General features: G+C 42.3%; 1 protein-coding gene across 1 annotated transcript in view; it reads left to right on the top strand.

Annotated features, from left to right (window-relative positions):
* The window catches only part of LOC308293038 (uncharacterized protein), a gene marked incomplete at both ends in the record, with an annotated part of 240708 nt that overhangs the window by 119059 nt on the left and 107443 nt on the right, over positions 1-14206 (top strand). Inside the window, 1 exon segment of the mRNA XM_080735468.1 lies at positions 2621-2735. Coding sequence (XP_080591594.1) covers positions 2621-2735 — 115 coding nt within the window.

Raw genomic sequence — 14206 nt, 5'->3', positions numbered from 1 at the left:
ATGGAACCGGGGGACTAACTGGCTAACAGGCAGCCCACTTCTACCCTCACCTCAAGTTAACCGCTTAAACACACCTAAGAATAGGGAGACCAGGGGTCAAACCAAGACCCCCACCACCACTACCACTACAGTAGGTGGTGGTGAGCTTACTTCAGAGCACACCTCTTTCAGCCTCATTACTTCCACTCTGCACAGTGACTTTATCACTGACTGTGTGTGTGTGTGTGTGTGTGTGTGTGTGCGTGTGTGCGTGTGTGCGTGTGTGCGTGCGTGCGTGCGTGCGTGCGTGCGTGCATGCGTGTGTGCGTGCGTGTGTGCGTGCGTGTGTGTTTAAGCCCCATCGACAGAGAGAGAGAGAGAGTAATGGGTGTGTGGGTAGTTTTATTACAAAGCTGTGATGCACTCTTAAGCTTAATGTTTAATTAAATGAAGAGAGAGAAACCTGTGATCTGTATTATAATCATTCTCTCACTGGACTTGTTTAACCTTTATTTCATCATTTAGTGTAGTTGAGTTCAGAGATCTCTTTTTCTAAGTAAGACCTGGAATTAACAAATAAAAAAAATAGAACATTGGCTGAAAATAGCAGACTATTTTTGGCAAAGCAATTAAGTTGACTAAGTATTGAGGGCTTCAGTGGTTAAATATCTGAAATAAACAAAAAACATGAATTCACACAACACTGATGAAGCTATCTATGAAAAGGTTTAATCTGCAACACAATTGTATACAATATGTAGTGGGGGTCCCTGGTCCCTTCATCTCTCTCAGCTAAAAAACATCGAAGACCTTAAACTGTTCTGCTGGGGACCCCATATAACCCCACAAGGCCCCCCCTGTATTACTGAAAGTTTTCTTTCCTTTTCTTTTCTTACTTCCTCCTTTGTTTACCTGTGTGAGCTATTGTTATACAGTTCAATTATTTTCTACTTCGCTCTCTTTTCTTTCCACTCACCTCTTCGTGTCTCTCACCTCATATCTTGCATCACCTCAACACTGTGATTCCCTTTTCTGTCTTTAGCACAGGAAAAACCTGGTGTTTGCTTCCTGCTGAGAAAGCTCTCAGTTCCGTGAATTGAATTTTGATTTCTTTTCTATTCTTGTTGTCTCTGTATCATGTTCTTTTCTTTCTTTCCAAGCAAAATGCAAACACTGCAAACTCGACAAATGTTCCTTGATATACGGCGAGGTATTTCATGTTGCTGTTGAAAACGTTCTGCTAGGTATATATCCAGCAAATCCAGCAAATTACTTGCTTGGCCCCACAGCGGATTCAGCTAATTTGGGCTCGGATAAAAGCTTCTGCAAAATCGATATTAGAGGAGAAAAGAAATAAGAAAAGAAATGTCCATTGAGTTAGTAACAGTGTCTTTGAAAGCATCATTACTTTTTAAAGACAGTGTTGCTTTGCTACTTGCTCACCGTTGTCAAATCCGGTTTAATCGCTAAACTTTTTCTCATTAAAACAAACTACAGTACTATAAACACACACACACGCACGCACGCACGCACGCACGCACGCACGCACGCACGCACGCACGCACACACACACACACACACACACACACACACACACACATTCCAATGTATTCTTAATTAAACCAAATACAGCTATGGAGATTATAGTTGCTAGCTATTATGCTCCATTACTGTATGGTCTACCTGCTTCCACCTCAACATAGGCCTACTGTAATACTATACCAACCTATACAAAACTCTCACACAAGGACACAGCAATGTGTGTGTCCTCATGTCTTTTCTTGGTGTTGTCTAAGACAAGTGGTGCCCTTGGTGAGTTTATTTAATTAAGCTATACAGTATGAACTAGAGAAGCAACGTTAATGTCCTTATCGAAACGGCTGTCTGCTGCTATAATGCACCTTGTGCGTGCGCTCTGTATCTTTCTGTTTGTTTGTGTGTGTGGTGTTTGAGTGTGTGCACGTTCACGCTGTGCGTTCCTGTGTTTTGACTAGCGTGCATTGCAAACAGTTGCGGGTGGATATCTCAAATGGAGACATTGAGTACATACACACACAAAGTCAGTTGTAGAAACAGGTGCCGTAGCCTATACCATAGTGTATCACTTGAAACACTTAGTCGGCTCAACAGCGCCACAGCGTCACTTGAAGGTTGGTCACCCAGCAGCATTGCAACTGTTGAGGCCGTACTGATACGGACATACAGACAGATTTTATGACATCACAATGTTGTTAGAACATCATTGATGAAATCAAATCCCTGATCCCAGATCAATACACGTCCTTGACCCTTTTATGGCCATATGGAGATCTCTGATGTCATCAATATTAAGCCCATATCTGGGAATGCCCATATATGGATATATTGTGTCTGTCTCATATGGTCTATGACGTCAGACATCTATGATGTCAGTCATCTCCATATTTGGGAAAATATGGCCACATTTTGGCCACGTTTTGGCCAACTTAAACAACGAACTAGGTCTGTGCATTTTTGGGGGGCAAAGTTGATCCCATGCCAAAGCGCCAGCGCTCGCCCAGCAGTCTGCCGTCACCCAGGCGGATGCGGGCACCCGCCGCTTCTCGCCCATAGGGCGTCTTACTGGTAAATTAATATTGTTCTGTCTTGTCTACTTTCCCAGGTATTTTACGAATATATCCATCGGTGGGCGGGACTACTCCTTCAACAGTGACGGCTACCTGTCCAATCCCCTGCTGGATGTCATCTCCTACACCAATGGGAAAGGCTGGGAGGAGGTGAGTGCAGGGTTGATATTGACCTTGATTTAGTTTTAGTCATAGTCTTTTGAATGCCGACAAAATCAACACTGGACAAGTGACAAAGCTGTTTGGGTTGTCGTTGAATAGTATTCCACCAGGAGTATCTATACTCCTGACTCATGCACTGTGGTTGAGTACATTGTCCAACACTGAACCTAACACTAATTACATTAGCGAGGTTGCGGCTGTGGCGCTAGCCCGGTTAACCACAATTTCACACCCCATCGAACATGCTAACTCATCGCCTCTCGGTTGCCCTGCATGACACAATCCTGCTCTCTCTCTCTCTCTCTCTCTCTCTCTCTCTCTCTCTCTCTCTCTCTCTCTCTCTCTCTCTCTCTCTCTCTCTCTCTCTCAACTTGTCTCTATCTTTCAATTCAATAGAATACTGAAGCCTTGACGTCACTCCCCCACTACCCCGGGGTAACAGCATTATTTATCATGTTGGATTTCCCATAGGGGAATCTTAGATTGCGTCATTATAAGAACTGTGTCCAAAAATAAACAAACCACCCGATGACACTCGTAGTCTTTGGATTACCCATTTAGATCGGGAACACTGTAACTATACTTTTAAATCCGGAACCCCTTTTGGGTTGTTTTTGCTATGTACAGAAGGGGTCAGCAACCTTTTTGAAATTGTGCCATGTTTTTATTTTCTAGAGTGTCAGTGTGCCATGTCAACATCTCTCTCTCTCTCTCTCTGGAGGGTTAGTACAGTAACCTTGGATTTAAGGTCTGCTCTCCCATGGCTCATTCCTCATTCCTCGCCACTCCTCTGACCTCAAGTCGAGCAAATAAACCTTAAATAAGCCTTAATCACATTTTGGCGACCTCTGTCACAACTCAAAATGTCTGCCCATGGCACCTTAAAGGACAACTCCTCCCTAAAACACTTCTAGGCTCATTTCCCTACTTATATTGATCCCAAAAGACTGTCCATGGGGTCTATTAGGCAGAAATGTCCCTGTTGTCCAGTTTCCCCAGCAGAACCCAGCAGCTCTCATAGCATAGAGTGGAGCTTATAAGCCTATCGCTTTTACACTATTTGTTGTGGTCAAAAGTGATTTTCTTTTTCATGAATGTGTTACTAGTTGTCATTACAAACACATCCATGCCTTGATTGTCCAACACAAGCCACCACAATCTCATAAATAATGTTTTGGGGTGATTATTCGGCACAGGTGCCAATCAAAGTGACTGTAGGGGCCAATCACGGGGCATCTTTTCCGGGACTTGGCAAAACACATAAGAGAATAACATCTGTTTAGCAGAGTGTGAGGTCTTGTGTGGGACAACGATGACATGGATGTGTTTGTAATGACAACTAGTAACACATTCATGAAAAATAAAAACACTTTTGACCACAACAAATAGTGTAAAAGCGATAGGCTTATAAGCTCCACTCTATGCTATGAGAGCTGCTGGGTTCTGCTGGGGAAACTGGACAACAGGGGCATTTCTGCCTAATAGACCCCATGGACAGTCTTGTGGGATCAATATAAGTAGGAAAACGAGCCTAGAAGTGTTTTAGGGAAAAGTTGTCCTTTAAGGCCTATGCCTCCAAGCTGTGCAACGTTCCAAGGAATGCTTTTGCCAACAATTTGTGTCCGAATGCAGTAAAACTGATCTGATGAGGGTCATAAGATGGAACTGTAAAGTTGTCACACATTGTTCTTTATTCTGTAGTCCTTCCTTGGGTCCACAACTGGCAGATACTGCATAGCAGTAATAAATAGAAAGAGAGTAGAGTACAAAAAAGAGCAAAGAGAAAAAAGGAACATAATTGTATATTATGTACAGTATTGCCACATTGCTTTAGACAGGCAGTAAATTCTAACTTTTTTTCTCTGTTCAATTAATTGCCAACTCATCTGCAATAAATTCCGTCATCAGTCTTGAACCTTTTAAGAAAATTAACACCTGCTTTCAATGCCAATCAACACTTGGATAGCCTAATTATAATAGTCTTAATTAGACCTAACAAGACGTGAATAATTTATTTAAATTGGGTGTCAGTTTTCTGCCAAACTTGCGGCGTCAACAACACCTCCCTGAGCCATCGCTCAAATCTCCTGAAATTATTTCATACTTTAGCTATTGAAAAATAGCAGATATACAAGCTCACAGCGCGGCACCTGAGTGCCGCGCTTGTGATCTTGTAGATCTGCTATTTTTGAAAAGTCGTGAAAATGTGTGCAAATCGTTGAATATGTGTATTTTTTAAAGCGAACATTTGTAACTCAAATTTTTCTTCTGGGGGGTCCCTGGAAATAAATATTTTGAGATGGGGGTCCGTGGCCAAATACATATCATTTTGGGGGTCCTTCACCTGAAAAGGTTTGAGCACCACTGACATAGAAACATAGGTTTTTAAAAAAAAAACCTTAGAAGGATTTGAAATATTCAAAGACTTGCCAAAATTTTCAAGATTTAAAAAAAATAGCAGATCTACAAGCTCGCAGCGTGGCACTCGGTGCCACGCTGTGAGGTTGTATATCTGCTATTTTTCAATAGTTAAAGCACACAATAATGCGAAATAATGCGTTCCCAGTCTAAATGGGTTAAACCCCCTCCCCTATGAAGAACATTCATGGGGGGCCTACAGTGAATCCTTGTACCCAGGGTCCAGAATTTGGTGCGTCACCCCTGGGTGCAGCATAAATACCAGGAGGTGCATTTTGTACAGCGGATAATACTTTATACTGTATGTCTACTGAGAAGTAGACAGACTTTTAGGAACTGATAAAAAACTACTTTTATTCGTGGAAACTAGATTTCACCATTCTTGCAGGTCTATCAATCTTTTTGCACAGCCCTTTGTTTCCTTTTTGTTTCTTTGTTTTTTTCCACTGTAGTAGTACCTCTGGCCTGCATTTGTCACTCAGGAGACATTCTCAATATTTAATGCTGCATGGTGTAAGAGGCAGGAAACTAAGCTGCTTCATCGTCTGGGAGTGGTGGGTTTTAGCCTCGATCCTATCGTCTCCTGATGCATCTCTCCCTATGCTCTTTCAAGGCTTTTTTTTTTTAACTGAATAAAGGAATGGATGATGGGGTTTGTATTTTCGACACTGAGATTGGTAAACATAGTTTAAAGGGGTGGGGAAACGGATAGGACAGATTGTGCCATGTTTCATCCATTTAGAACTGAGGAGGAATTGTTTTAAACGCCTTCTAAATCCTAACCTAACCTGACTTATCTGAAAAACCTCATAATATGTCCCCCATCAATACAACATTTTAGAAATACTATGTTACAAGTAAAAGTCTGGTATACAAAATTCACTTGAGTAAAAGTACAAAAGTATTGGCATCAGAATGTTCTTAAAGAACAAAAAAAAAGGTACTCATTATGTAGCCTGCTTCCAGACCATAGACCCCGCCCACTCTGAGTGGACTCTTTCTCTGGTCTGGAGCTGAGTACATGAATCGGCATTGAGTAACCAAAAACTGCGGCTGATCCAATGAGCGCGGAGGGTGGGGGTGGGTCTAACGAATATCCAATCCGCGCAGCAGTTGAAACAATTCAAACGAAGTTCACACACACAGGCAGGCTGAGGAAGGCACACACACGCACGCTGATTTCACCAAGCTGTTAATGTTGAGTACATGTTTCTGGTTGCAGTTCTGTGTGGAAGCAGTCACTGGCACAGACAGAGACACACACACAATCACACACACACTCCGCGACCGTGCGTCGCGTCCACCGTGCGTCTCGATCACCGTGCATCGCGATCACTCGCACACGGATGCGCGCGTGCACACTCGCAAAAAGTCCCTCCCCCGTAAATCGCTCAGAATAGGGCACAGTTTCAGACACAGAGATCAGGCTACTCATTATGCAGAATGTGACTGTCCCATGTCCCATTTCAGATGTATAAATAGCAGATGTACAGGCTCACAACGCGTCGCAATGCTACATGTTGTGAGCTTGTAGAGCGTCTATTCTCAATTAGCCAAAGTATATTGTCGTTGTCGGGTGGAAACCTTGTATGTCCAAAACTGTTTGTTTTGTATTTATCTTTTTTTTTTTTTTTTTTTTTAACTAGTGAAAACAGCCGATCTACAAGCCCACAATGTGTGCTTGTAGATCAGCTGTTTTCACTACTTTTGTGTGATGGCCTTGTATACGAAAAAACATACTAATTTGAAACTTGGAGATACGAGGTTTCCGCCCGACGGTGACGATATATAGTATACTTACTGTCTGGCTGAAGTGGTTAATGGAGTATGTGAGTACATGTACAGTACTTACTTTACATGACTGCGCAAGCGCACGCACGCACGCACGCACGCACGCACGCGCGCACGCGCACGCACGCATGCACGCACGCACACGCCACCAGAGTCACAGCACTGAGTCACCAGTTGGCCTTGAACCCAGGACTTGTCGCTCCCCACAGCTGTTTCAGTGTGGATGTCTGTTTCAATAGCTAGCGCACTAAACTCCCAGCATGACCTTTTGCAAGCTTTTCCTCCGCACATGCTCAGTGCTTCCGGCCAGCGCTACTGAGAGAAGCACTCTGTCTCTACGAGAGCCAGCTGGGCTGATGGCACACAGCGGTGGTCTCTATGCACACTTAACCTCTTAAGCCCTCTTTTATGCTTCAACACAATCTGAGACTGACTCCAATCAACTCCAGGGGGAGGGGGTCGTCCTCTGGACCAGTGTGTAAACACAATCAATCAATAAAAGGGCAAGAAAGTTCAACTTTAATGACATTTTTAATTCAATAGGTGAATTCATGGGTGTATGCTTACTTTGGCATCAGTCCTGAATAATCTCAAAAGTGAGTTACTAAGTTTAATGCTGCATAGTGTAAGAGGCAGGAAACTGAAGCTGCTTGGTCTTCTGGGGGTGGTGGGTTTTAGCCTCCTATCGTCTTTAATGTACAGAATGAAAGGTCAAGTTTATTAAGTAGGTATTGACGGTTCAAGTACATATCTGATAACACAAATTGACATGAATCCAAAATACACTGATGATTGTGCCGTCAAACTATGAAACTATATGGAATCTGGAGGTCCCTGCTTCATCGCTCTCTCAGCTAAGGGGCCTGAAAATGTTGAAGACCCCTGCACTAAAACCTCATCTGTCTGGACCCCGGCCATTTCCCAGGAGTGTACGATGGCTGAATTGAAGTCCATTGAACTGAATCATGGAGTGTGTTTGCCTATCAGCTGAACAAGCTGTAGGTGCAGAGAGAGAACGTGCACAGGGAGAAGAACTCAATTGTTTGTGTGTGTGTGTGTGTGTGTGTGTGTGTGTGTGTGTGTGTGTGTGTGTGTGTGTGTGTGTGCGTGTGCGTGCGCGCGTGCGTGCGTGCGTGCGTGGTGTTTATTTTTTTTACTGCAGTACCCATATTGTGAGGGGAACGTTAGCCAAAGATATCTACATACTCTAGTAAATCTTTGCTGTCGGGCAGAAACCTCTTATTGTGGCGTTTTCAGTGGTGTAAAGTAACTAAGTACATTTACTTAAGTAGTTTACATAAGTACAATTTTGAGGTATTTGTACTTTACTTGAGTATTTCCAATTTCCAATACCTGAAAACTTTAGTTACTAGTTACTTTGTAGATTTTGATTATCGCTACAAAACATACATTAACCATTTCAGCTCTATATACAATTCGGCCACTTGAAAATAGCAGAAGCTCACAATGTGTCGCATCGCGACACACACGCACGCACACGCACAGTCGCACACACACAGAGGTCTCACTGGGATGAGTGAATGCTCATCCCGCTGTCATCCATGAATCCACTGCCTCTGCTGCAGTAATCACCATGTGAGCGCTCTCACTGTGTCTCCAATTCCTTCTCTTGGAACCATTTCACGGATTTAACTCCCTGCAGGCTCTACTGTATATTAAAAAATATATTCTACTGGAATTTCAGTATTGCTGCTTGAGTGCAGCGATTCTAATGCAGGAGAACAAAGGTCAAGATATTGGTTGGTATGGGTCGCACAATATTTGAACAAGTTTCAACCATGGATGTCGATTTCCGCCTAAAACATGCCCAAAATATGGACAAAACAGGTCTACAAGCTTACAATTTGTGTCATGTCACGGCACATTGTAAGTTTAGATCTGCTATAGTCTGTTACTTTATATAAAGTAAGTAAGTAAGAAGAAGAATAGAAGAGAAGATTAACTAATTCAGCCTAGTTCTTTGGTGTCGTTCTTTTCTTCTCTCCCTCCCTTTCATCAGAGAACCCACCTGGGAGCGGTGTGAAGGGCTAATTTGAAATGTAATTAATCAATTTTAAGATGTTATTAATCAGCATTCTATTGAAATAAGGTGCTTCTTGCCAGACTGCAGAGAACAGCACTGGCACTGATCATCACTTAACACAGTGGTTCTCAACCTTTTCAGGCCGCGACCCCCAAAATAACCGATTTGCCAAAAAATAGCTGATCTACAAGCTTAACTACAAGCTTAAGCTGTTGGAAACATGCGGCGCGCAGCCCCAACAGGATCGGCTCGGAGTGGAGGAGGGTCGGCGTTCAGACCCATTATAAAAGATTCCAGTGCATGACGGAGGACGATATCACGATAAATTAAATCTCCACGATACGATTATCGTGAGTGTTTATTCACGATAAACGATAATATCGCTTATTGTTCCATCCCTATCTGGAAGTGACTGACAGGTGTGTCACTGGCTTTGGGACAGAATGTGCTCTCTGCGTTTTTAGTCAGCCATGCACAAAAAGAGTTTATCCGCTGGCGACCATACTTTGGTTTGGCTTCAGGCTTACTCAAGCAAAATTAAAATTCCCAGACTTCTACTTTTAACAGAGTATTTCTAAATTTGCATTATTGATACTTTTAAGTGAGAAATGCAAGTACTTTTTCCACCACTGCCCAGTAAGTAACAGTAACCAACAATGTTTTGTCTCAGTGTGCCGTTGCCTTTTACTGCACACTCACTCTACAGTCTTAGAAAAGGGCAGTGGGCGGTTCATTCCCTTCAGCATTGTGCTCTTTAATATTGAGACAGGCGGTGGGAATTCTGAAAGGGCGTAACAGTAAGTCCTAGACCTACAGTACAGAGAAAATAAACGACAGTATTTGATCCTATAAGCTGGGGCAGAGTGAGGGGGTGGCTTTTTGGCCTGCAGCCCCAAACGATTTCCCCAAAAGCCCCAGGTCTTTTATGTTTTAACCCATTATTTAGTACTGGGGAAGATTCTTTAAAAAAAAGAAAAAGAAAACAACAAAAAAAAAAAACACACACACACTTTCTAAATCCTGACCTGAGTTTTCTGAAAAACATATATTTTTATTCAAATAAATTATAATTAATATATTTACCTAATGGGTAGCACTTTATAATGAAGTACCTCAATAAAGGCTAATTAACAGCTAATAAGGCACTTATTAACAATGAATTAACAGCTAATAAGGCACATTAAGTCCTAATAGTGCATTTATAAACCCTTTACTATGCACTTATTATGAGATCAATTAACACTAACAAATCCTTAATAAAATCTTTATTATAACAGTATAAACAATTAATTAAGCCTTTATTAACACTTTATTAGGCAATTTAAAGCCACCTATTCTAAAGTGGGAACACATCGGGTACACCCGCCACTCTGACATGTCGGAAAGGAGACATGTCAGAGTGGCGGGTGTACCCGATGTGTTCCCACTTTAGAATAGGTGGCTTTAAATTGCCTAATAAAGTGTTAATAAAGGCTTAATTAATGACTTGTTGTTGTTTATACTGTTATAATAAAGATTTTATTAAGGATTTGTTAGTGTTAATTGATCTCATAATAAGTGCATAGTAAAGGGTTTCTAAATGCACAATTAGGACTCAACCGACATGTCAGAGTGGCGGGTGTACCCGATGTGTTCCCACTTTAGAATAGGTGGCTTTAAATTGCCTAATAAAGTGTTAATAAAGGCTTAATTAATTGTTTATACTGTTATAATAAAGATTTTATTAAGGATTTGTTAGTGTTAATTGATCTCATAATAAGTGCATAGTAAAGGGTTTATAAATGCACTATTAGGACTTAATGTGCCTTATTAGCTGTTAATTCATTGTTAATAAGTGCCTTATTAGCTGTTAATTAGCCTTTATTGAGGTGCTTCATTATAAAGTGCTACCCATTAAGGTTGCTATATACTGTACACAGGAACAACTACACCAAAAGGGGTTCCCGGTCTAAATGGGTGAAATAACCCATGTCTTTGTGTCAATTCTGTCACTCTCTCTACTCAGACATGTTTACTGTAATACTGCTCCAAACATGAGAGGCAGCACGTTCCCCATGGCTGCAGCCCTAAATGCTCTGGCCTCAAAACACAGTCATTCATGATTGTGTGATTGCCAGTGGTGGACAGTAAAAAAGTACCGTTACTTGAGTATTTATTTGAGTATTAGGTGGGCCGGAAACACTTTCACATTAGTGGGCCCTGGGCCAGAGGGACATACAGCATGTGTGGTAGAAGACATTGCATTGTTTCTACTGGACGCCACAAGGTGTGTGAGGAAGCTAAACACTTTCACAATGGTTCCTCATGGTTAAACATACACCCTCTGCTTGCCACCATGGGCGCTTTGTGTTTATGTAAATGAAGAAAGCATTGCAGCAGAGTGAATTTGAATGAACATAACGGCAGCCTCGTTATTTGACCTACTCAGTACTCAGCTACTTCTCAGTTACAGCTCTCCATCTCTCCTTCTGCTGGTCGTTGAATAATCTGTGCGTGTGTTTCCTTTTTTCCTGAATGCTGTATATTTCGGCAGTCTTGTTTTTGTGTCGGTTTTTGCTCTCATGCCATCTGCATCTTTGTGTACATTTAAGGACCCCCCCTTGCTCACATGAAATGCTTTTCTGTGTGAATGTGAGTCTGTTCTTTGAAAGAAGAGCCTTCAGAAAACCTTTCTCATGTTTGTTATAAGACATATAAGCCCCTTTTCCACTGGCACAACACCACACCACTCCACACCACACCGCACACTTGTGACAGGTTTTCCACTACAAGGGCCTGGGTAGAGTGGTGTGGAAGTGGTACTAAACGTGGTACTAAAAAGTATCCAATCTAGAGTAGGTCTGAGCTAGGCCAAACAGGGCCAAACACTTCATAATGACTGATCACTCACTGGCTTTTCATTTAGACCACCAGGATATAGTTGTAATACATTATAATAGATTCTATGTTGTTATAACCACTATTATAATCTATTATAGTGTATTATAATGATCATAGTAATACATTAATACTTTATAGTGTATTATAATCACAGTTATAATCCATTATAGTGTGTTAAAAAGGTAAATTTGTATCTTACTGATAGGGGTACTTTTGTTTAATGGAAAATGTAGATATTTTTATGTGGTGCGGTGTTGTGTGGTGTGGTGTGGTGTGGTGTGGTGTGGTGTGGTGTGGTGCTAAAGCTGCAGTCGAAAAGGGGCTATAGGGTGGTGAACAAAAGGATAAGAGAACAAGGCATGGCTGCTGGATCTGGTTTTATGGAGCAGAGAGAGTGTGTTTGTGTGTGTGTGTGTTGGGGGAGGGGGGGGGTGGCAATATAGTGAGCATGAGACGGATGAGAGAGAAGGGGTGACGGAGAGAGTGAAAAAGAACAAAGACAGATGGAGAGATTGAGTGAGGTAATGAGAGAGAGGGAGAGAGAGAGAGAGAGAGAGAGATTTGTGGTCTTGGACTTGCTGGCTTGTGTAACTGCCAAGTGCGCTAACATTTCAATTTGGCTTCTTGTGTTAATGTGGTTGTCAGCAGATGACTATGACGAGGAATCGTGATCTGAGCGAGAGCTCAGATGTGGATACTGTTTGTGTATGCACTCTTGCGCAACTATTCTGTTGAGGACCAAATGTCCTCGCGGGAATGACGCAAGATTACGCAAAGTTCTGCAAGGTGATGATATTTTGTTTGAGGCACTTCACACTTCATGTCTTTTTTTTGTGATGTCACTTCTGTTTGTGCGTCCCAAGTTCGATTGTCGAATATTTTCTTTTTTCTATTCACCACCTTTTATCTCCCAATTTAATCACTAAGCCAATTCACACATTTACCCACATGGTGTAGTCCCTGTCACTGCTGACCCCTACAGCAGGGGTCTTCAACGTTTTCAGGCCAAGGACCCCTTAGTTGAGAGAGGGATGAAGCAGGGACCCCCACAACCTGTCCATAGATTCCATATAGTTTCATCGTTTGACAGTACAATCATCAGTGTTTTTTGGATTCATGTCAATTTCTGTGTTCAGATATTTAACCACTTGAGCCGTCATTACCTAATAAACTTTCACTCTGTACTTAGTCTTCTCTTTTTCCCTCTACACCAAAGCTCTTTGCCAAAAATAGCAGATCTACAAGCTCACAACGCCTCGCAGCGCGAGGCGTTGAGAGCTTGTAGATCTGCTATTTCTGGCTAAAGTTCCTTAGAATATGGACACTAGGGTTCAAGTGGTTAATATAAAAAAGGGGAAAAAAGGTTGCATGTGTTGCAAGGAGTCGCAATGAGTTAGATTGGTGTGGAGTGGCCATAAGATTTTTTTATTTTTTTATTTTTTATTTTTTTGGTTATAACTTGGCACCAATGTTCATATCAGAGTGTTTACCTATCAATTCACTAGTAAGAGACCACACCTCTGCTCAAGTTGAACATGTTTATTAATCGAAGTGAAAGTGAATGTTGACTGAGGTGAGTGTGGTGTGATGATGAAGGAGCCCGGGGTAGGGTGAGACGCAGTATGGGGGTCGTCTCTGGAGTGATGGCAAGGATGCTCTGCCCGGGAGATATCTCAGGCCTCGGCTCCATTGCTCCCCTGCCTTGGACTCCTGGAGGATGGAGAGAAAAAACGAGGTTAGGAGAGCTAGGATTGTAAATTGATTAGGTGTTTGGGGAGGGAGGGAGGGATTTTGGGATCTACTATTGCAGATACAAACAGGTAGGGGAGGCAAACACAGGTGCTTTTATACTGTGGTGATTGCGATGTGGATTGGCCAGGAGATAGTGAGGCAGGTGTATGTGATAAGGTGATTGTGACAGGGGAGTGGCAAGGATGAGCAGAGGTGGGTCTCTACTCCTGAACCTACGTTGCAAGCAACTACATTAATCCAACAATGGTCAATGACTTGAGGTCATTTCTTCTGGTCCCACAAACGAGGCTGAAGACCAGGGGAGACAGATAGTTTTCTGCTGTGGAACTATCTTCATGTTAGAGCGTCTCAAACCATGCCTGTGTTTAAATCATTGGTTCTCAAAGTGGGGTGCGTGGACCCCCAGGGGTCCTTGAGGGAGTTCCAGGGGATCCCCTGATAAACTTAGGGTCCACTTGTACACTCTCAGATTTAAATTAACATTGGTTTTACAATTTAAATTGGGGTCCCAGAGATAGAGATACCATTAAATGGGGGTCGGTAGCCTAATGCATGTCAAACTGGGGGTGCTCGA

Source organism: Nannobrachium achirus (assembly GCF_963921795.1).
Source record: "Nannobrachium achirus genome assembly, chromosome: 10".
In the NCBI taxonomy this organism is placed as follows: domain Eukaryota; kingdom Metazoa; phylum Chordata; class Actinopteri; order Myctophiformes; family Myctophidae; genus Nannobrachium; species Nannobrachium achirus.
Note: the sequence above shows the minus strand (reverse complement) of the source record. Positions and strands in the feature narration are given on the sequence as shown.